At 40.7% G+C, this 21,324-nt stretch overlaps 1 protein-coding gene across 13 annotated transcripts in view; it reads right to left on the bottom strand.

Moving 5' to 3' along the window:
* Positions 1-21,324, bottom strand: part of CADPS (calcium dependent secretion activator) — a 562,280-nt gene that overhangs the window by 110,435 nt on the left and 430,521 nt on the right. For all 13 annotated transcript variants that reach the window (XM_061622068.1, XM_061622066.1, XM_061622061.1 and 10 more), the window contains 2 exons: positions 19,669-19,825; positions 13,950-14,091 (listed from right to left, as the gene is read on the bottom strand). In XM_061622068.1, the coding sequence (XP_061478052.1) occupies positions 13,950-14,091; positions 19,669-19,825 (299 nt within the window). The remainder of the gene's footprint in view (positions 1-13,949; positions 14,092-19,668; positions 19,826-21,324) is intronic.

Below are 21,324 nucleotides of genomic sequence, written 5' to 3'. Positions count from 1 at the left end.
TTTGTGAGCCTGAGTGGAGGGACCAGAGCCTTGATGGGAACAAATGCTGTTAATAAATTAATTAATTATAATGTTTTATGCAAAATAAACATTCTAACAGCCTGTAAAGAGAAACATCACCTACAGTGCAATATTGCAGGAATCACACACTGAGCAGTGACTGTACATGCCACAAAGGAGCCATTTCAAGCCTCTCACACACTCTGATTTGCCTTCATGCCCAGATTGCTGCTGTGCTACCAGATGTGCAACATTGCGGCCAGGACATCCATTTCTAGGGTTGCCAGGTTCTTGGCCTGAGACTGATCCTGTATCTTTAGGAGAAGAGAAGGTCAGCCAAGTGCAGGTGTTCTTGCAACTCTGTAATGAGAAAAACCACAAGGTGGAATTCTCCCTTCCCCCTGCCCAACTTTTAAAGATACAGAAGACCTCTTGGTTGCCAGGCCCGACCTCCAAGAGGTCTTCTGTATCTTTAATTGTGAATTTTGAGAATTGTGGTTTTTCCCATTACAGGGTTGCAAAAACACCTGCACTTGGCTGACCTTCTCTTCTCCTAAAGATACAGGATCAGTCTCAGGCCATGGACCTGGCAACCCTAATTTCAACACAGATATTTCCACACTTCCAGTGCTAGCATCCTTAACTTTGTTCTCCTCCAGGCCACAGTGTACCAGCTATTCTCAGAAAAAGCAGGAGCACAGCTGCATGGAGAGGCTTGGTGGAGAATGCACTTGGGACTGCCCTAGCTGTCAGTCACCTGACAAATTCTGTCAGGTATGGCAATGGATTCCTAAATGCTCTGTGGGATTTTCTGGCAAATAGGACAGGTAATTCTGTTGAAGCCCTAGCCTTGCTGTGGAACGGCCAGATGCAACAGGCCATTGACACAATCACTCGAGTGCCTTTCCCTCTCAGTTGTTGCTCCTCAGTATTCCAAGGAATTACGTGCGATAAAATAGGCTAGTTACTCAGGGCAGTTTCTCTTATTTGGCCATCAGAGTCCCCTTTGACTTCAGCCCCAGGTGCTGGGAGGTAGTAATACTTGAAGGGCAACCCTTTTGCTCTTGGAAGGTTGCACAGTAATTGTCTGTTTGAGGTAGGAACTAGATCTCGAGAGACAACAGGTGGCATTCCCATTAGCTGGTCTGGCTTCTTGCTGTAGCTTTGTCCCACTTTGGTCTCTAGAGCTCCTCAGAACATTTTAATGCCTGAGACAAAAAATTCAAATGTTCCCTGAAATGTTAAAAATATAGGCTGGGATCCAGTATATCAAGTGCTTTCTCCTGTACACAGGGATTATGGGGTTCCCCTCACCCAATGACAGAAATCCCTTTCACCTCATGAGATGCTATTCTAGAGGGTCTCATACATACATGCGTATGTGTGTGTATGTGTGTGTGTGGCTTTTCAAGAGGCATGAGGAGCTATTGCCGGCAGAGGAAACTGAAAAGCCTCTATGTGCATGTGGCATTTTAGAATATTTGCAGCCTGGATCCTGTGCAGATTTTTGCATGCCTAAGGCCACTGGAACTTCATAGAATTCCACTTTCCACAGAATCAGACTATTGATAATATGCTGACCTATAAGCGGTCCAAAATTCTGCTTCTTGAAGTGGTGACCTTTTTTGCCTCATTGTAGTGACAGCCTTGCTATTCTCCTTGTGATCTTTGGAGGTCTCAAGGATATTTGGGCCATGAAGCTTTTCTGATTTTAGTCCAGTGTGGTGTCCTTAAGACATGGTTCCTCATACCTGGTTGTCCTTGGTATTGGCTGCTTTGGCTCTGATGTCTATATAGAATATTGAGCCTTGCCTCTAGAGCTGGCCTGAAACTGATCCCCTCCAGAAACTGGAGTTGATGTTTTGTATCCTTTCTGGTCCCAATCTATATATTATCCTGTGAGGTTCCTATTCCCACCTGTCTATATCTATGGGGAAGGGCTGTAGCTGAATGGTAGATCATCTGCTTTGCATGTAGATGGTTCCAGGTTTAATTCTAGGTTTTTCCAGGTAGGACTGGAAATGCCCCCTCTCTAAAAACCTGGGGAGCCACTGCCTTTCATTGTAGACAACACTGAGCTAGATAGACTGATGATCTGACATGGTATAAGGCAACTTCCAAAGTTCCTATGAGAGTTCCCGGTTCTGTTTACTGTCTGTTTCTCTGAAATTTAAGAAGTTATATTTCAGACCTGGACTGAATGTTCAGTGAGTCACTGGTTTTAGCTTTAAAAAAAAAAAAAAACTTTCATTATCAGGGCCCTTCATTCTAATATTTGATTGGGTTGGATAGCAGATTGCTTGCCCACAATCTCTCTCAATAAGTGACCATTTGACTATTGAAATGGAAAGAGTGAATAGTACTGATGCTCCCTGTCTCTGGGCTTAAAATCTATTTTTTCCATTGGGTTTAAGCTAATAAATAATAATAATAATAATAATAATTAATAATAATAATAATAATAATATCAATTTATTCCTGTGGAATTCATTACTCTTAAATGATCAGTTAAAAATAACAGAATCCCTGTAAAGGAAACACAAGGCCTATTCAGTATTATGTATGTAGGCAAGTTACCATGGTGTGGGGGAGGGGGTATTTTCAGCAAGAACAAGCAGGCTAATTCGTTCCAAACTAAACTGGAAGAGGCTCCCTGCTGCAAACAATCACCTTCCAACTCATGGAAGGCAACGATTATCAGCACAGATAGGAATGGAGCTAGTATGTTCATCCTGCTGCTTCATCTCATGTGGTAGCGCATCTGTGTACATAATATCTGAATAGGGCTACTGTGATCTTGCTGTTGATGACCCAAGTTCTGCTGGCTAAATTCTTCAGTGCATTGATAGTTGGGTGGTTGTTGAGTACTATGGAGCTCATTGAACAACTAGTGCAAAGGGGATGTTGGCATGATCCCTTACCTTGTATGACTGTCTATATTAAATCAGTCTGGGAATAGATTTAGCTTGAATATTCAATGTTTTGGAAAACTATGTTAGGGTTCCTGTCTTGCTTTGATTCATTTTCCTTGCACAGTTTTGCCCACACTTACCAGCTGTGCAACCTTTCAAAAAGCAAGACAACTCATCTTGGTAAGTTTTTCAGCTATTGCAGAGTGAACACAAAAATAATAAAATAAAATAAAGAGAGGCATATTTATACAGCATTTGTGGGAATCTTTGGCACTTGCAACATTTATCTGCATGTATGGCTCAAGTTACTTTTAAGGTGCTCTGCAGCATCTAGCAATGAAAAAAAAATATTAATCTATATTCTCTTATAGAGCCATCTGGTTAGGTTAAATGAAGTGACATATATTTCAACCTTGATTTGCAGGCAGGCATGTCACAAGGTCTATTTTAAAGACTCTCTGTTGTGATAGAACTTCCTGGCCTGCGAGAGGTAATGAGATTCCATCCGCACAATATGACCTAATGATTCAAAGCAAGATAGCAGAAGGCTCAATGAGACATATGTATATCTTGCTTTCCCTATGCAGGCAAAGTTGAAAGCTTTTCTTCAATAATTTCCAATGGAAAGAGCTAATATATTTGCCAATATTAATTTACACTGTGCAGAGGTCATCTTATTAGCTTTATTAACTTAGGCTGAAATCCTCTAACTGTATACATTAAAGCAGTGGTTTAATGTCTGTAGATGATTGCTTCCCATTAATCCAGGGAAGGGGAGCCTGTGGCCCTTCAAGTGATCTTGGGCTATAACTCCCATCAGCCCTGACCACTGGCTTTGCTGGATGAGGCCACAGGTTCCCCATTCCTTCACTAAGTCTATGGCTAGGCTCCTACTGGAGGGCAGGAAGCCCCTCCAGCAGTATACAGAGTCACACTATAATTATCAATGGGATTCTGAGGCTTTGGCTCAGTGGTAGCTAGGAAGAACTCAGAGTGAAATAAAACTCCTCCTGCATAACATTAACAGGCTGAATGTAACTTACAGGATGGTTGTGGGCATACACTAGTTGTTTAAAAGCAGCAAGAATGTTTTTTTGGCTGTGTTTTGAAGTGACTCTGCCTTCGGCTGGACACATCTCCCTTCCCCACTGGAGGTTTCAGACCTTTCAGAACTGCCCACAGCAAAGTATTGGGCCATTCACGGTCTCTGCCTGAGCCTACAGCAAAGCGTTTCCATTGGCCACACCTGAAATGACAACAGGTTGATCTACCAATCAGTTGCGAAATCTGTCTGAAGTCCAATAAAAAAAAATGCACTCAAGCTGATCTGACCAGGTTTTAGAATTAAAAGTATTACTAGAGTTGTGTGTCCCTGATTCAGAAAACAGAGGTGGAAATGCACTGGAGCCGGCAGAATATGTCTCTACTCTATGATATGCTAGGTTGAGTAAGGAGAAAAGGTAGCTCAACCTTCTCTGCTTCTCACTGTGCAGAATGGTAAATGGCTATTGAGAGCTGCTGAATAGATCTTCCTGAGTGACAGGATGATTTTTTGATGATATATTGAACAAGACAACTGTTTGCAAGAGTAAAGCAGTGAGGAATTTCATGTAGCAGAACAGCCCTGCTGGGTTGTGGGACTCATTGAGATTAAATAGCTTGGGTATTGCTAGGGCCAGCCCAAGATGACTCAAGTGGCTGCATGCAAGATCTGAGAGAAGTGCTCCAGGATCACTTGCAATGTTCCAGAATATACTAGGGCACAGCTATTGGCCAGTGCACAGATGTGTGCAGTCTGATGCTCCTGTATAGCCTCTGTGGCTGTTCCAAAGATCTATGCTTCTTGGTGTTGCTCAGAGCCTCCTGTTTTAATTGTTGTGTTGTTTTAAAGGGATTGTTTTATTGTGTATCTTAATTATGGATGTTTATATTCTATCACATCCATCTCTGAACCACACAGTTTATGGATGTCTGAATAGAATGACTGTAACTCAGTGGTAGGACATCTGTTTTGCATGCAGGAGGTTCAACCCCCAGCATCTCCAGATAGGGCTGGAGGAGACGCCTGTTTGAAGCCCTGGAGAGCTGCTGCCAGTCAGTGTAGACAATACTGAGTTAGATGGTATGACTTGGTATAAGGCAGCTTCCTATGTTCCCATGAACTTACATTTTCATTTGCAAATCAAAAACAGCATATACCCTTAAATACAAATTCAGTGTAAGAATTTTAGATAAGGTGACAAAATATTAGTTTCTACAGATGAGCATAAAAAGCCAATGGCATGATCCAGCCAAAGATAAACACTTTTAATTCCCTTGGATTTTAATGGGAGTGTTAGCCACATCCTTTAACTCTCCAGCTGAAATCAAAGGCATGACACATGCTGACTTTTACTGGAATGTGGCCATGTTTGGCTTGAAAGGCATTTTAAAATGTTTTTTTTTAAAAAAAACCCTTTATACAACTTTAAAGATAACATAAAAAAGAATGCCCTGCATAATGTTTATACAACATTCTCACTGAAATCAATAATTGTTCGTGCATAAGATCAACAAATGTGAGACACTGAAGCTTCCTAAATTAATTTAAAGCTGAGATTACTGTTCAAAAGCCATAAATCATATTGCAGAAGACTCCTATAAGCAAGATAACATGTGCAGGAAGAAAGTGAATGCAATCCGCAACTCATTTATGTAGATAATGGGATGACTCTGGAATAAATAAATTGCAGGCTCTGGCTTGGACTGTGATGTTCCTGCTTATATTGTAAATATGGTAAGTGCTGTTTATATAGAAGACATATGGTAAGTGGAGTGAAAGGGGGGGAATACATGAGCAGTAGAATGCTGGATGATTGGCTGAGCGTTTGAATGGCTGGGAGTATAAATGGAAGAATGACAGTTGAATCTAGGAGGTGGTGTTTGGAAGGTGTCGGGGAGGTGGTGAATTGAGAGGTGGTTTTGAGAGGGTGTTTAGGAGGTGGTGTTTGAGAGGTTGAGAGAGAGGTTGGAGGTTTGGTGGTGTGGAGAGTGAGTCGGAGTTCTGAGGCAATTAGTAAAAAGTCAAATACCTAACAGAATATAGATGAAACCATACGCTTGTGAAACATTCCTTCAGTAATCTTGTTATTTCTGATATTTAATAAATTCTTATTTGGTTTACCAAAGGCCTGATCCTTGGCTGGGGGAATATACAGACCAGAAGGGAGGGCAAGGTAATTACCAAGGCTGAACAGAAACTGTATCTAATGGTGGCAGCGGTGAAGGAAGAGATTGTAACAAGTCACGTATCCAGAGCAACCCAGAGTTGTATGCTTTAAATATAAAGATACAAGGGGGTTGGGAACAGCATAGGCACACAGTCACAAAGTAACAAGCTATAGAGAGACTGAGGCAAAGTCTCTGGGAGTTTGGGTTACAGAAAGTGACTGGTGGTGCTGCCTAGCAGTGGGATCTAGGGAGATCTGGGCTACAGCTGTAAAGGGTAAGAATAAACCTGACGTTCCTGTCTGCTGGTAGCCCCAAGTGAGAGCTTCACAGGTGGTGCTGGGGAAGGACGTCACATGTGGTGGCTGTAGCGGTGGGATACGAACAATAGAGAGTCCCTAAAAGTGGTGTGGCTAAAAGAAATAAGAAACAAAGATTACTTGTGAGAGTGACTGGCAAAGAGTGTGTGGCAAAGTGTGAGTGAACTCCTAAAACATGGCTGAATATATAAAGATGAAAAGAGAGGAGCTGGTGCAGAAGTGTATAACATACAATTTACCTCACGAGGGTAAAGGGGTAGATGAATTGCGAGTAGCATTGATAGCATTCGCATCTGTCCAACAAAAACAACCTGTCAGAGAAGAGAACCCAGAAGGGTACTCAAGCAATCCCGCTTATATAGAGTATTTAAGAGAGAAGTTAAAATGGGAACGTGAGTTGGGAACTGAAAAGTTGAGAATGGATGCTGAAAGAGGGAGGATGGAGGCTGAGGAGAAAGAAAAACAGCGGGAGTTGGAAATAGAGAGGATGAGAATGGAGTTTGAGGAGAGGGAAAAGCAATGAGCATTGGATGCTGAGATACAGGTGGAAAAGTTAAAATCTGAAAGAGAGAAGTTTCATTCTGATGAAACAAGAAAGGACAGAAATGAAACAAAAATAAAGGTTACACCAAAAGACTTTGCGGTGTTTGAACCTGGACAAGATCCACAAATTTACCTCAACACCTTCGAAAAGGCAGCTCAGATGTGGGGGCTACCGGAGGACAAATATATGCAATATTTATCAAATCTAATCAAAGGGGAATTGGCAGAGGTATACCAATATTTCCCCTCAGACAGGCCCGTCACATATGCCGAGTTTAAAGAGGCAGTGTACAAAAGATTCAGACTGGGACCTGACTATTTCAGGAAGTTATTTTGAAACTGCCAGATCCAGGCAGGAAGGTCTTTTGTTGAACTGGGAGCAAAACTGGTGGACATATTTGGAAAGTGGATGGGAAGTGCCAAAGCTCAATCAGTAGAAGAGGTGAAAAGCCTCATGATACTGGACCAACTATACCATCAGTTGCCACCAGAAATAAGGCTCCTTGTCAAAGACCGTTCCCCTAAATCTGTTCAAGAGGCAACAGAGTTGGCAGATCACTTTGCCTCAAATAGAACTGGCTGGGTGAGCAAAACCTCAGGAGAGTTTAAACCCAGACCATATAATGGTGGCAGAAAGGATGTGGTACCACAGCGAGTGAGTCCTCCAATAAAGTCTGAAGGGCACAGGACACCCCAGAGTGGATCTGTGTACCCCAAAATGGAGGAGAAATTATGTTAGAAATGTGGTAGACCAGGGCACCTATGTTTTCAATGTGAGGTTGCCAACCCCATTGGTAATCCTGCTCAGGGAAGGGCAGTGAAAATAGAACCAAGGGAGTTAGAAACGAAGAAGGTTCAGTTCTGCCAGATAAACTGGACAAATGTAAAAGACTTTGATACGAGTCTGAGGGAAGAAGTGAGTGTGCAAGGGGCAAAATATTGGGCATCGCTTGATACTGGTGCCGCTCAGACGTTACTGAGGCCAGATTTGATAAAATCTGAGGAAATATTACCTCAGGAAACGGTGACAATCCAAGGAGTGAGGGGTGAACCAGAGAGCATACCCATGGCCCTGATAAAATTGAGGTGGAGAGGAAGGGAGGAGATATGTAAAGTAGGTGTTAATGCCCAACAACAAGAGCCAATGATACTGGGAAGAGATGTTATGGGGGCACAAGGAAAAATATATGTGGTGACCAGACAACAACTTGGCAAAGCAACAGAAGCCATTTTAACAGAGGCTGAAGAAAACAGAGTGGAACCTGTTTTCGAGCCTGAGGTCGCCATAGCAACCCCTAGCAGGCCTGCGGAGAGAGATACACTGTTTCGAATGGTTTCTGACACAGAGACACAAAGGTTCAGGGAGGAGCTGAAAAATGATAGCAGTTTGGATATAATGAAGGGAAAGGCCCTCCAAAACAGAATCCCCTTTACAGAAACTTTGAGAAATCAAACTGTGTGGGAGAATGGTGTGCGGTACAGACTGTGGATGCCTGCTGAGAGAGAGAATGAATGTGAACCAGTGAAACAATTGGTGGTACCTAGCAAATTTAGAGCCAGATTGCTAGAGGTAGCCCATGATGTCCCATGTTCAGGGCATCTTGGAATAAAGAAGACCAAGAAAAGATTGGTTGAACACTATTATTGGCCAAACATTTCTGAAGATGTCAAACAATATTGTTCATCAAGTATGGTATGACATAAAATGGGGAAAAATGGGGTAAAAACAAAAGCTCCACTGAGATTTCCTATTCCATTGGTGTGCTATGTTGTGAAAGAAACCTCACCCATTTGGTACCTTTATAGGGGGAAGGACTTTGGAAATGCACCACCTACATCTTTGGTTAAAAGCTACATTAGTCTTCAGAGTTTTCCTTCTCATACATCCACGAGGAATGGGTGTAATACATCCTGTGGGGAAAGAGGAAGGAACTCAGATTTCTTGATGGAAATACAATTAAGCAGGGTGAGATTCAAGCCTGAAGTATATCCATCTGGAGAATCAGAATGTGAGGTCAACTTGTTAAAGCAACCAGTTTCTTGTCAAGTGGTTGCGGTTCAAGATCTTGAGAACAGAGATCGTTTTGATACATCTCAGATGAATAAATTTCTATACCTTTACTGTAGTAAAGAAATGTTTAGAAAGGCACATTCTAATATGTTGACAGTCAAAGCATTGCAGGTGTGTCCTGAGTCAGGCAGATCACAAGAATGTTGTTTACGAGTGTCATTAGTGCCACTTCGTCTCAATATTGATCAGGATACCCTGGGGTTCTTGAAGGATTTCTTCACTAGTCTGTCTACAGAAGTAAAAATCCTAATGACTCTAGATCATGGGGTTAAAAAGCCTCATGGTGCAGACATAACATGTACCTTACCCAAGCATCCCAGTAGTTTAAAGGAGTCAAGCCCGACTATTTCTTTCTTATTACACAAATGAGTGAGTCAGAATGAAAGAGTGCTTGAGGAAATCAGGAAACATGAGAAAGCATTTTTAGGTGTGGCTGGTTTCTACCGTAAATTTATAAAAGATTTTGGGAAAATAGCAACCCCTTTGCATGAGCTAACAAGGAAAAAGTGTGCTGAGTGTGTGGTGTGGACGGATGAATGTCAAAAGGCTTTTGACCTTCTAAAGCAAGCCTTGTGCCAAGGGCCTGTATTGATAGCACCAGATTTCGAGCAACCATTTATCGTGGCTACGGATGCGTCGGACCTAGAGCTGGGAGTCGTCTTGCTGCAAAAGAGGGAAGGCACCAGACATCCAGTGGCGTATCTTAGTCACAAGCTGACAGCGCGGAAGAAGAATTATTCGTCAGTCCAAAAGGAGTGCCTAGCGGTCGTGTGGGGACTGAGCAAGTTGTGCCCATACGTGTGGGGATGAAGATTTACAGTGACAACGGATCATCGAGCATTGCTATGGTTAGAGACCATGAGAAATAATAACACCATGCTGCAGAGGTGGTCCTGGGCTTTACAAGAATACCAGGTGGACTTTGAGTTCATAAAAGGCAAGGACAATGTATTAGCCGATGGGCTTTCAGGACAGATGGCCGGGACTGCAGTGACGTGACCCAGATGTGGGTGCGAAAAGACATTTTCCCCTAGAGACTTGATTTTTATTATTAACGCGTCATATGAATCCTAGAGTAGGAATAATACTTTGCTGTTATTTTAAGGGGGGGGAATGTGATGTTCCTGCTTATATTGTAAATATGGTAAGTGCTGTTTATATAGAAGACATATGGTAAGTGGAGTGAAAGAGGAGGGGGGAGTACATGAGCAGTAGAATGCTGGATGATTGGCTGAGCGTTTGAATGGCTGGGAGTATAAATGGAAGAATGACAGTTGAATCTAGGAGGTGGTGTTTGGAAGGTGTCGGGGAGGTGGTGAATTGAGAGGTGGTTTTGAGAGGGTGTTTAGGAGGTGGTGTTTGAGAGGTTGAGAGAGAGGTTGGAGGTTTGGTGGTGTGGAGAGTGAGTCGGAGTTCTGAGGCAATTAGTAAAAAGTCAAATACCTAACAGAATATAGATGAAACCATACGCTTGTGAAACATTCCTTCAGTAATCTTGTTATTTCTGATATTTAATAAATTCTTATTTGGTTTACCAAAGGCCTGATCCTTGGCTGGGGGAATATACAGACCAGAAGGGAGGGCAAGGTAATTACCAAGGCTGAACAGAAACTGTATCTAATGGTGGCAGCGGTGAAGGAAGAGATTGTAACAAGTCACGTATCCAGAGCAACCCAGAGTTGTATGCTTTAAATATAAAGATACAAGGGGGTTGGGAACAGCATAGGCACACAGTCACAAAGTAACAAGCTATAGAGAGACTGAGGCAAAGTCTCTGGGAGTTTGGGTTACAGAAAGTGACTGGTGGTGCTGCCTAGCAGTGGGATCTAGGGAGATCTGGGCTAGAGCTGTAAAGGGTAAGAATAAACCTGATGTTCCTGTCTGCTGGTAGCCCCAAGTGAGAGCTTCACAGGTGGTGCTGGGGAAGGACGTCACATGGACCTATTAGACAGAACTACATTTTTTATAAAAAAAACTAAATTAATTTAAAACTAATAAGTGCATGCGTGCACTATTTCTTATGCATATATTTTAGTATTATGGTCATTACCTAAAATAAAATATAAGAAATAATTTTTCAGGTGCAGTTATACAAAAAATATGTAATTAATGTATTTTCTAAACATGTTTGAGACAAGAAACAGTTCTTGCAGACTTTTATAGGTAGATTTTTATAGCATTTTGAGCATTTTGTATTATTTCATACATTCTAAATGCATAATGAAGTTTAAAAAAAACTTAAAAAATGTTTCTCTAAGTGGGCTGGATGCAAAGTTAGTCATACTTCTGAGTGGACCCATTGAAATCAATGGGACTTAAGTTAGTGTCTAACAGTGCAGTCCTAGCCATCTCTACTCAGAAGTAAGTTCTACTGAATTCAATGAGATTACTCCCAGGTAAATGGAGTTAATAACCCCACTTACTTGGGAGTGAGCCCCATTGAATCAATAGGACCTACTTCTTAACAGACATGGTCAGGATTGTGCTGTAACTCAAGTTCCTTTGATTTCAACTGACCACAACTGGATATGGCTCAGTATACCTCTGATATTTTTTATGGGAACAAGCAGGGCAGCTAATAATATCTGAAACCCATGAATTCATAAAGTAGCGCTGGTTTAGATTTTAAAAAACCCTTCAACGTTTGTAACTTGAAATTCCTAAATGACAAAGTTAGATTTTCTTTAATAAACCTATCTTTAAATATCACACGATTTTAGAAAGAAACTACATGAATCGTGCCAATGAACATAATGAACCTCTGATGGCTGCTTCTAATGGGCTTCTTAGGGAGCAATTTGTCCAAGGGAAGTGGCTGGGGGAAACTGGATGTTTATTGTTTCCTCCCACACTGCTTCTTCCCTGCAGATCTCCTCAAGCTGCTCGGGCCCATGTAGGGTTCCAGACACGTGCCTAGAACCCTGCTGGAATAGGCATTGAGGCGCCAGTTAGGGAGAGCTGCAGAAGAAAAGTGCCAGGCAGGGGAAGGGCCAAGGCCCACCTCTGGTCATATGAACCTACCTGGACACTGTTCATCATCAGAGGCTCTTCTGTGTGTGCCTTCTCTGATGGAGGGTGGCAACATGAGAACCAGCCTTCTTGGTGGTGGCTCTCCATTTGTAGGAAGTATGCCTGGCACCATCATTGTTTGCTTTTAGGCAGCGGGCTAAAACATTTCTGTTTACCTAGACCTTTGATTAGTAATTGGGAGGGTAGCTGAGTTATGATTTCTGGCCCTTCCGTGCTTACCTTTCAGTGGGGTGGAGAGGGGTTTCCTTTTATAAATATTCTTGGTTGAACATATTTAGGTATTGTGTTTCATGGTTGTTTAATATGAAAGTTAATAGCATTATACTTTACGTTGCTTTGGACACTCTTTGTGAGTGAAATTGACAAATAAGAATGAATGAATGAATGAATAAATAAATAAATAAACCTTTTTCTCTCCCTGTTTTTCTGGTGCAACAGCCTCCACACAAAGTACATTTGCTCCTCAGAAGTGATTGTTATGAGTTTTATTACATGCCTTGGCCACAAGTAACATGAAATTTCCCCTTTGGGCAAATTTTCCTAAAAGCTTTCTTCTTTTTCTGGGCACTTTTGGCTTGGTGGTAAGTCAAAAGAAGAAATTGCTTCTTGATAAGAAACTCGGAGTCAATTTACATGAGTACTGGGAGCTTGGTATTTATTGGAAAACCACTCACTGACAGCAGGTGCAAGATCAGGCTTTTTACATGCCATCACATCTTTGATTAAATAAATAATAATTAAATAATTAAATAATAACAATAAACGCACTTGTAACCCACCCTAGGCACATGACCAAGTTGAATATGGAAAATTATGGAATGATTCTCTTGATGAGGTACGCCTGGCGCCAACACTGTTATCTTTTCGGTGCCAGGTCAAGACTTTCCTCTTCTCCCAGGCATTTTAGCATGTGTTTTAAATTGTTTTAAATTTTTAAATTGTGTTTTAGATTGTTTTTAAAGATGTGTTTTTAAATTTGTATATTTGTTTTAATGTTTTTAGTTACTGTAAACCGCCCATAGAGCTTCGGCTATGGGGCGGTATATAAGTACAATAAATAAATAAATAAATAAACAACACTTTCTCACTTCTAAGGAAGATAAACTTTGTACATAGGAACATAAAGCTGGGGTGCACAAACTAGTCTAGTTATTCCTGAGTACCTGCATTTATACCTAAGTCTAAAATGTAAGGCTTAGTTATGCATTACCGGTAGGGGCATGGGAGCTGCTTCTCAGTGCGCTTGTCCCACATGGTCCCAGGAATGCCACTCCCTGTAGGCTGAGGCTAATAACCAGCTGGTAAGGAACCAGGTCACTGGTCTTGCCTATGAACTCAAACAGATGGCCAAATACTCTGGAAAGAGCTCTCTTGTCCTTGAATGGCTTGCTCTTTTCTATCATCCTTCTAAATGGCAAGGATAATTTTACCACTCACCACTGTGCATGTGTGGGTAAGTGGTCCGAAGCATTATCAGAATGATACAGAAGGAAGTTACATCACTAGGTAACTGATGACACAGCTTTTCCTGAGCCAGGTCAGTGGAATGGCTTAGCGAAAAATATGACCCTACACTTAAGTTGCTAGTACACTGGGCTATAAAGAGCAACAAGGGACAGGCAAATGAGAGGACCTTCATTCACGCTCTACATTTGCATTCTGAAAAGCAAATAATTAAAAGTTAACAACGCATAATAAATTACAGTTTTCCATAAAACCCATGGACTTTTTTAAAAAGAAAAGATTTATATTTTTAACACCAAACCAGCAAATATTCACAGAGTATCTAATATTTTGCTAATTCATCTGTGTGTAAAGTCCTCTTGTACCCGAAAACTCCAATTGTATCAAAGGAGATTTCCTTACTTTACTGGCTCCCATGACTCCCGCTCAAAGCCCCTGTGAATTGATTGTGCAATTGAGGACTCCATGAGATCGACATATCTAACAACAAGTGGGGCAAACAGGTCTTGAAGATGTTTGTGGAATTTTCCATTGCACAAATTATCTAGAATAAATAAATAAATAAAAAGTATATAAGAAGTCTTTCACAGCAATCCAAACACAGTCATATTTATTACACAGTGTATGTTTTTGGGTGTAACTTAGCAGGACAATACAACTCAGCTGGCAAACAAAAGGCTTTCTCTTCAAACAATTTACTCTAAATTTCAGTAATCGTTATGAGACAGGATTAATATTTTCATTCAAACAGGTAATCAATAAAACCATACCCATTAGCAGCACTACTTAAGTATTATTTATTTATTCTTTGATTTATATCCCGCCCTTCCTCCCGGCAGGAGCCCAGGGCGGCAAGTATTAGCAAAACAACTATGTTCAACATTGAAAATATTTTGTACATACGAAATTTTCCTTAGGTAGTGAAATGAGTGCTTCAGTGTTATTATTTTAAATCTTTGGATGTCAGAACACATACACTTTATAGATCTAAACTGGTTTCAGACCGTTTGAATACTGAGGCGCCATGGGAACTGTAGTTTTACACTGGTGTGGAAAATGCAGTGAGAAATCAATATATACACCCTCTGGGAGGAAGGTCAGGATATAAATTTAATAAATAAAAACAAATACACAGCTCTTCAGCGCTATAGTTTCCAGGAGTTCTTGCTGTAACATGTACAGCACAATCTGATGCATGTTTACTTGGTAGTAAATCCCACTTGCAGTCAGTCTACTTGCAATATTAAACTGATTTAAGTTGGTCAATAGAAATGCCCTTAGGCTGAATATTATTTTTCTTTCATAGTGACTGAGTAGTTATCATGAAATTCATAAGATACAAACCCAGACTCTTTGTGGACATTTGTCTTTGTTTAAAACTCACCTCTTAACCCTCTCCCATCATTCTCATTAACATTTTTTGCCACAGAATGCTCAACACCCTCTGCCTGCAGCTTCCCACAATTTACACCAGAGTTGGGGAACCTGTGGCCCTCCAGACATTGCAGGACTCCAACTCCCATTAGCCCCAGCCAGCATGGCCAATGGTCAGAATGATGGGAATTGTAGTTCAACATCTAGATGGCTGCAGGTTCTTTATCCCTGAGCTAGATAGTGCTGATGAGTGGGAATCACTAAATCACATCCATGGGCTCCTTATAACTTTGTCTATTACCATGAGAAAGATGGGAGGAGTATATTATAGTCATAATAAATGGGTTCCTTTTGGGAGAAAGTGTGGAATTATTTATTAAATATATATTCCATAATAACTAAAGTTTAAAAACAAACCCAGCAATATGCACATGATATAGAAACTTCTGTGCATTCATTCTTTGAAGATTACTACTACTGTCATTGCTACTACAGACAAAATCTGTTTTTCATTTTGTAACATGACTTCTTTCCCTGGTTTCATGAGCAACTGAAGTGGTTCTTCTCTGTGTTCTGTGTTCACAATGCAGTTAGTATCTTTAGATTATGTCGCAGAAAAGTGCAACAATTCACATGTGTGATAAGAACCTTACCCTTCAACATGGGGAGTTTCAAAAGCAGGTGAATTTTTGGTGTAAGGGACTCCTGTTCAGAGTGGGGATGAGGGAAACAAAAGTGCTGGTGGGCATACAAGTCCTTAAGAGCACCTAAGGAGGTCCATGCAAACTTATGTTATTCAGCATGACAGTAGTATATTTGCAGAAACTTTGAGGAGAAAGTATTTTACTCAAAGGCACTTTTGAAAAGGACAAAAGATTGAAACAAAAGTCTTAGGCTAGAATGACAGGATACTTCCACAAGGCAGTTTATTGTGGACTTGGTGCCGCTCATGCATGCAAGCTTTGCTTGGCATTCACATATGTTTTATTGTTCTGTTTTTATAGTATGACATGTTTGTTTTTGTTTTTAACATTGTTGTAAGGTGCTTGGAGACTTTCAAGGGACAAGTGACTAAGAAATCTAATCATGATGATGATGATGATGATGTCCTCATCAAAATGCTGTTCTGTATTATTTCCTCATTTAATTTGGATTTATTGTTTCCACAGAAATCTGATAACTAAAGAAACCCAGGAAATGATAAATCCAGATTGAATTTGAGGTGGGTGAGGTGGATTTTGATGAAGAAGATGTATAGTTGGCAGGACGCTGCAAAAAACCTGTATCTATGAGCAGCACCAAATCTACAATAAACTGTTGTGTCGAAGCACTCACAGTCTTGCTGCTTGTCATTTTGTTTCTGAGACAACTGTATCACTTGTTTATTTTAATTTAATATAAATTAAACCTATCTGAGCAAGGACCCCCCTCCCTTTTCAATGGAATAAGAACACCTTGGCTCATAAATAGTTTCCTCTTGCACCTCTTTAAATCTTATCTTAGCAGGGTAATATTTGTCTACCCTGCTGGAATGATTTCAAAAAAGTCACTTTTAGCATCTCTCATCTTCAAAATGAAGACTGTATTCCACTTTGTATGACACTAAAACACTTCTGTTAATGACTGAACTGTTGTGATGGACTCCTGCAGAAGTAATTTGTCAAGTGGGCAGAGCTAGATTTCCAACAGCAGTGTCGCTTACTGGGAGAGGTGGAGGGATGAAGCGTTGGGGAGATTAGTACAGCGTGGGCACACTGGCAGAACCGATCCAGTGCCCCTGCCAGTGTGATTATGCTGTTCCAGCTGCCTCACCCCTCCCAGTAAGTAGCAACATCCTCACTGCCAGGAAGCTACCATTGCAGCTCTACCCTCACTGGCATGCAACTGAGAACAGCTTGGATGCTGCAAACTAGCACTGCTAGTTGCCTGCACAATCTCTTCTGAAGTTCACTGGCACTGCTTATTTTGCAGTGTCAAAAAGGATCTTGTACAAAAATGCTGCACATGTTGGTACTCACTTCTATAGCTTCCAAAACACTACTAACAAGTGCCACCAGCTGACTATATAGCTGGTTGCTATCAATTAACATCTTAATATTCAATCGATTTAATGCATTTTACATTTTTTAAAGTCAATCAAATACTTTATTGCTTCTAGCCGTTGGCCATCGCAAAACACATTTAAAAACACACAGTAAAATTTGTACAATAAAATGCAATATAATCTGTCTTGGGAAATCATGGCTGCTCGGCTTTGTTTGTATTGTCTTTCACTATTTGGGCTCTTAGTCTCTTCGCTGCCATGGCAAAGTTTGTAACCGCAATGGTCACCTCCTTAAAATTGTCGGCTAATAGGTCAGTAAGTATAAATTCCTGTGCTAGTCCCTCTCTAGGTTTTAGGAAGGGATCTAAAAATTTATGTCTCGGGGAATTGTAGAGAGGACAGTAGAGCATGTAATGGGGGAGGTCCTCAATCATATTATTCCCGCATATACAGAAACGTTGGTTTCTTGGCACTCCCTTATACCTTCCCTCTAAAACTGCTGAGGGCATTGTCTGAAACCTTATTTCTGTAAATGCTCTGCGTTTCTGTGGACAGGAAAGGGTTGAAAAATAAGCGGTGGGAGTGTAGTTTATTTTGAAGAGCGGGAACCAGGTTGAAAACTGGGAACTCAACAATTGGAGTCTATCTTGAGACTCATCAAAATTGAGTACCCAGTTGTTCAGCTCTTTTGGTGTGAATAATCTAAGATCATAAGGTGCTAGATTGTAATGTTCAATTAAGAGTTCTGTAGATTGCGCCCACCCCCCTTTTTGGATTTGTTCCTGCCAGCAACCTTTGACTAGTGCGGAATCGTCCAATAATAGGATTTTCCTCCAGAATCTTAATGCTGCCAAGTCGATTTTTGCAGTTAATGAGTGGATTCCCACTTCCGTCCTTACATGTGCTGAAGGGGAACTGCGTGGGAGGCCCAGGATCTGTTTTAAAAAGGAGTTTTGTAAAGGCTCTACCGTGCGTTTGAGGGCATGTCCCCACAATTCTGCTCCATATAGTAATTTGGGAATTACTGCAGTTCTATATATTTTTAGGAGGGGAAGAATTAATTGGCCTCCTCTCGTATAATAGAACCTTTTTAGTTGGCCAAGTGTTTTAGCACTGGTTAGTTTGATGGCTTCCTCTTGCGCTTTCCAAGTGAGTGTATTTGTAAAAACTATGCCGAGATACTTGAAGGACTTCACTTGTTCAAGTCTGTGTCCATTTAAAATCCAAGTGTTTTTTGTCCTCCTGTATCTACCGCAAACCATGATTTTTGATTTAGCCTGATTTACTTGGAGGTGGTGGGTTTCACAATATTCTTCCAAACCGAGGAGTAGTCTTTTTATACCTATTTTGTTCATGGACATTAAAACCAGGTCATCCGCATATAATAGTACTGAAATTTTTTGGGAGCCTACAGCGGGTGGAAAGAACTTGGGTGCGGACAGTGCAGGAATTATGTCATTTATAAAAAAATGAAAAAGGAATGGCGCTAATATGCACCCTTGTTTCACCCCTTTCATTATAGGGATGTCACAGGATAAGGCGCCATTCCTTCCTAAGCGAATTCTTGCCACATTGGATTGGTGTAGAGATTTTATGAGCCACACCAATCTCTTGTCTGCATTTGAACGGTCCAGCTTTTGCCACAGAATCGCCCTATCCACCGAATCAAACGCTGCCGCAAAATCTATGAAGGCAATATAGAGCGATACATTCCGCCCTTTTACGGCCTTGTTTATTAGGTGTTGTAGAATAAATGCTTGTTCCTTTGTGGATCTTCCCTTTCTAAATCCAGCTTGTTCCTGGTGAATAATTGAGAACTTTGCATCCCATTCAGCTAGTTTGTTAAGCAGGAAGCGACCATAGACTTTTGCCACTATGTCGAGCAGGCTAATTGCCCTATAATTTCGGGGGTCAGCTGGATCCCCTTTTTTAAAAATAGGTACAATTATGCTGGTACACCAGCCTTTTGGGAACTCGCCTACGGTGTTAATGTGTGTGAATAAGGCCGCAAGTAAAGGACCCCACCATGACATTTCGGCCAAAAAGGTCTCCAGTGGCATCATGTCTTCTCCTGGAGCTTTATTTTTGCGTAGCATCAGAATCAGGTCACCAATCTCGGAGCTTGAGACTGGGGGCCAGTCAGGCAAGTCTGTCGGTCTTTCGAGGTAGTGTGGAAGAGATAATGGGATCGAGCCAAAAATAATTCATTTTACATTTTACATTTAATATTTTAGTACTGAGTTTTGTAGTTGTTTATATGTTTAATTATGTTTAGGTATTTTTGGTATAATTTTTAAGTTTAATATATGTTTTTAAATTGTATATTGGATGTTATATGTTGTGAACCGCCCAGAGAGCTTCGGCTATGGGGCGGTATAGAAATATAATTAATAAATAATAATAATAATAAATAAATAAATAAATTGTTTATGTGCTCAAAGCTGCTTTCAAAGAGGCTTTGTACTGGTTTTGGTACTTTTTGCTTGAGTGTGCACATATATTAGTTAAGGTGTAGTACATAGTTCTTTGAGTATAAATAAAGAATCATGCCTTTCTTTCAAATGCACTGAGAAAATTAAACTAAAAACTGAAGGCCATTCATCTGTCACAGAGAACTGGAAAACAGTGAAAGCTATTAGCATTAAGCCAACTGTTTTGCCCTATCAGAGAATGAATATTAAATGGCCAAAATACAATACATACAGTCACTACGAAGGGAATCATTTAGAAGTTGGAAGAGTGGAAAGCTGTCCCAGGTATCTGGGGGCTGGACCTCTAGTGCAGCGTCCATATCCACCGCAAACAAGGACAGGAAAGTTTCCGCATGTTCGACCATTAAGTCTGACCACCAAGCAAAGGCCTTTAAATGGAGCACGGAAAAAACATGAAATAAGTATTAGTGTTATCTTAAAGCACAGTAAATGTTATCTACATTCAACAGGCATTTTAAAAACAACTACTACTAATGGACATCTATTGAAAACTAGCTTTATTGTAAAGAGAACAGCAATAAAAAATGCTAGCATAGTGCAGATAGTGTATCCATTATAAGCAATGCTACTTTTCTTCAGGAACTTCTCTGGGAGCACTGAATCAGAATTGTATAGCTCCTCTAGGAGGTGTGTCTGTTCAGTTTACAATAACCCATTTAATACCTTTTGGATCATGCTATTTAATAGAGGTGTAAACTAGTTCTTTGTCTAAACTATAAAACATCTGGGAGTTTCTTCACTGTGTTTGTGGGTTTTCTGCTTTTCTTTCCCACAATGCTCTCAGAAATTCATCTAGAATCTGATTGGTAATTGCAGTGTGAGAATAGCCATCCCACATTAACAATTTGAAGTCAAGCAGTTGATTAAAAAAAATCTACCTTAATTTTACATATATAAGTTTTAAAGTAATTAAACCTGGCTTGCCCCACTAGATTAGAAAAAAATATATAACCCAGGTTTAGAAAATTGGCATTAGAGAAAAACCACCCACAGTCAAGGCAGGACATGACTATAACAGGAAATACACCTAAAGTTGAAAACCAAGAAATATCAGTGAAGTAACTCTTTGTCATGCGCATGGATCCTTAAGAATTTACTGTACAATTTCTCTAAAGTGACATTCACATCATACATGACTCAGATGTGAATGTGTTTGGAACACATGCACGCGTGTTGAAAATAACTTCTGGCTTAGGAACATGCAGTATGAATGGTGTTGTCAACAGGACCTTGTGAAGTAATTGTTGGCAATATGGAAACTACCTAACAGCTCATCGTTTATACAGGGTAAGAAATGTCATTAGTATTTTCCAAAGAGAGAAAAGAAGTTAGACTTAAAAGCAAGGCAAAGGCTAACTATATTTGAGTAACTATCTGCCACCATTTAAACATTTTTAAAAAACATCTGCCAATGTGGCTCTGTTCTGTGTTCCATCCTCCAAAGAGGTAACATTGTCATCCATCAGGAGCAGTGGCTTTTCTGTGGTGGCCACAGATGTATAGAATGTGCTCCCCTGAGGAATCTATGGTTTGTATCCAACAGGCAGAGCAACCCTACATCGAGGAAGCAAGTGTAATTTAAGGTAGGCTGAATTTATGCCTGCTTAAAGTATGCCAGATCCTATCTCCATTCAGGAGTCCTTGGGATAGGAGAATGGCAGCTCAGCTGGCAGAGCCCAGTAGAAAGAAAATAAAAGCAGGGACAGGAGGTCACATGACTGAACTGAATGGATGTAGGACAGGGTGTAAGTCCCTTTCTCCTCAGTCCTGCCCCGCCATACGCCTGCAATGCCCCTTTTTTGGACTTAAGCCACTTTAACATGCCAGTCTCAGCTGAGCCCCACCTGAGCCAGGAGAGATGGAGTTT

This window comes from Rhineura floridana, chromosome 3, assembly GCF_030035675.1.
Source record: "Rhineura floridana isolate rRhiFlo1 chromosome 3, rRhiFlo1.hap2, whole genome shotgun sequence".
In the NCBI taxonomy this organism is placed as follows: Eukaryota; Metazoa; Chordata; class Lepidosauria; order Squamata; family Rhineuridae; genus Rhineura; species Rhineura floridana.
Note: the sequence above shows the minus strand (reverse complement) of the source record. Positions and strands in the feature narration are given on the sequence as shown.